This window comes from Fulmarus glacialis, unplaced genomic scaffold (assembly GCF_000690835.1).
Source record: "Fulmarus glacialis isolate BGI_N327 unplaced genomic scaffold, ASM69083v1 scaffold18132, whole genome shotgun sequence".
Taxonomy (NCBI): Eukaryota; Metazoa; Chordata; class Aves; order Procellariiformes; family Procellariidae; genus Fulmarus; species Fulmarus glacialis.
Window position 1 is genome coordinate 2,088 of NW_009197377.1, and position 633 is coordinate 2,720.

A 633-nucleotide genomic window follows, 5' to 3' on the forward strand; every position below is an offset into this window, starting at 1 on the left:
CCAAATATCTGCCTACGCTGGCTTTGAGGCCGGAGGCAGGCTCTGAGAACAACTAAGGCTTCAGTTTGAGCCAGGGATGAAGGATAGTGAGGATGGAGAGGATGGAGGAGGTGAGGCCACACAGCCCCACAAAGCCCGGGTTGGTTTTGTACAGCCCCAGCTTGTCCAGAGGGATAAAAATGTCGCAGGTGTTTTTCACCACGTCCAGCAGCAGAGGAGGGTTGTTCCGAAGGACGTGGATCAGAAGCCGGAGCTGGATCTGCAGCCTCAGCCCCAGCTGCTGGAGCCCGTTGTCGGCCCGGAGCTGCTGCCCGTTCTCGCTGCCTTTCATTCGCTTCCCGCCCGCCTCGCGCTCCATCAGGATCCGGATCTCGTAGGCGTCCCGGCTCAGGTTGACAATGAGGGCGAAGAGGTAATACCTGAAAAAGAGGGGAGAGGAATGGGGGGGGGAGAGCAGAGCGAGCGGGGAAACAGCGCTGGGAACTGCAGTTTGCGACGCTGGGAGCCTCCAGCCATTTCCCCTTCAGCCACAAAAATAAAACGCCTGCGGGAAGGAAGAGTCCACCTCCTACCGACAGCTGAGGGGCTGAGCCGGGCCAACCGCCTGCCAGCTCTCTGCCATCGGCATAGAAC

At 59.7% G+C, this 633-nt stretch overlaps 1 protein-coding gene across 1 annotated transcript; it reads right to left on the reverse strand.

Moving 5' to 3' along the window:
- Positions 1–52: 52 nt before the first annotated feature.
- Positions 53–622, reverse strand: LOC104072918 (peroxisomal membrane protein 11B-like). Its single transcript, XM_009572533.1, has 2 exons — positions 573–622; positions 53–419 (listed from the first exon to the last, which is right to left on the reverse strand). The coding sequence occupies exons 1-2, from the start codon at positions 620–622 to the stop codon at positions 53–55; spliced, it is 417 nt and encodes a 138-aa protein (XP_009570828.1).
- Positions 623–633: the final 11 nt, after the last annotated feature.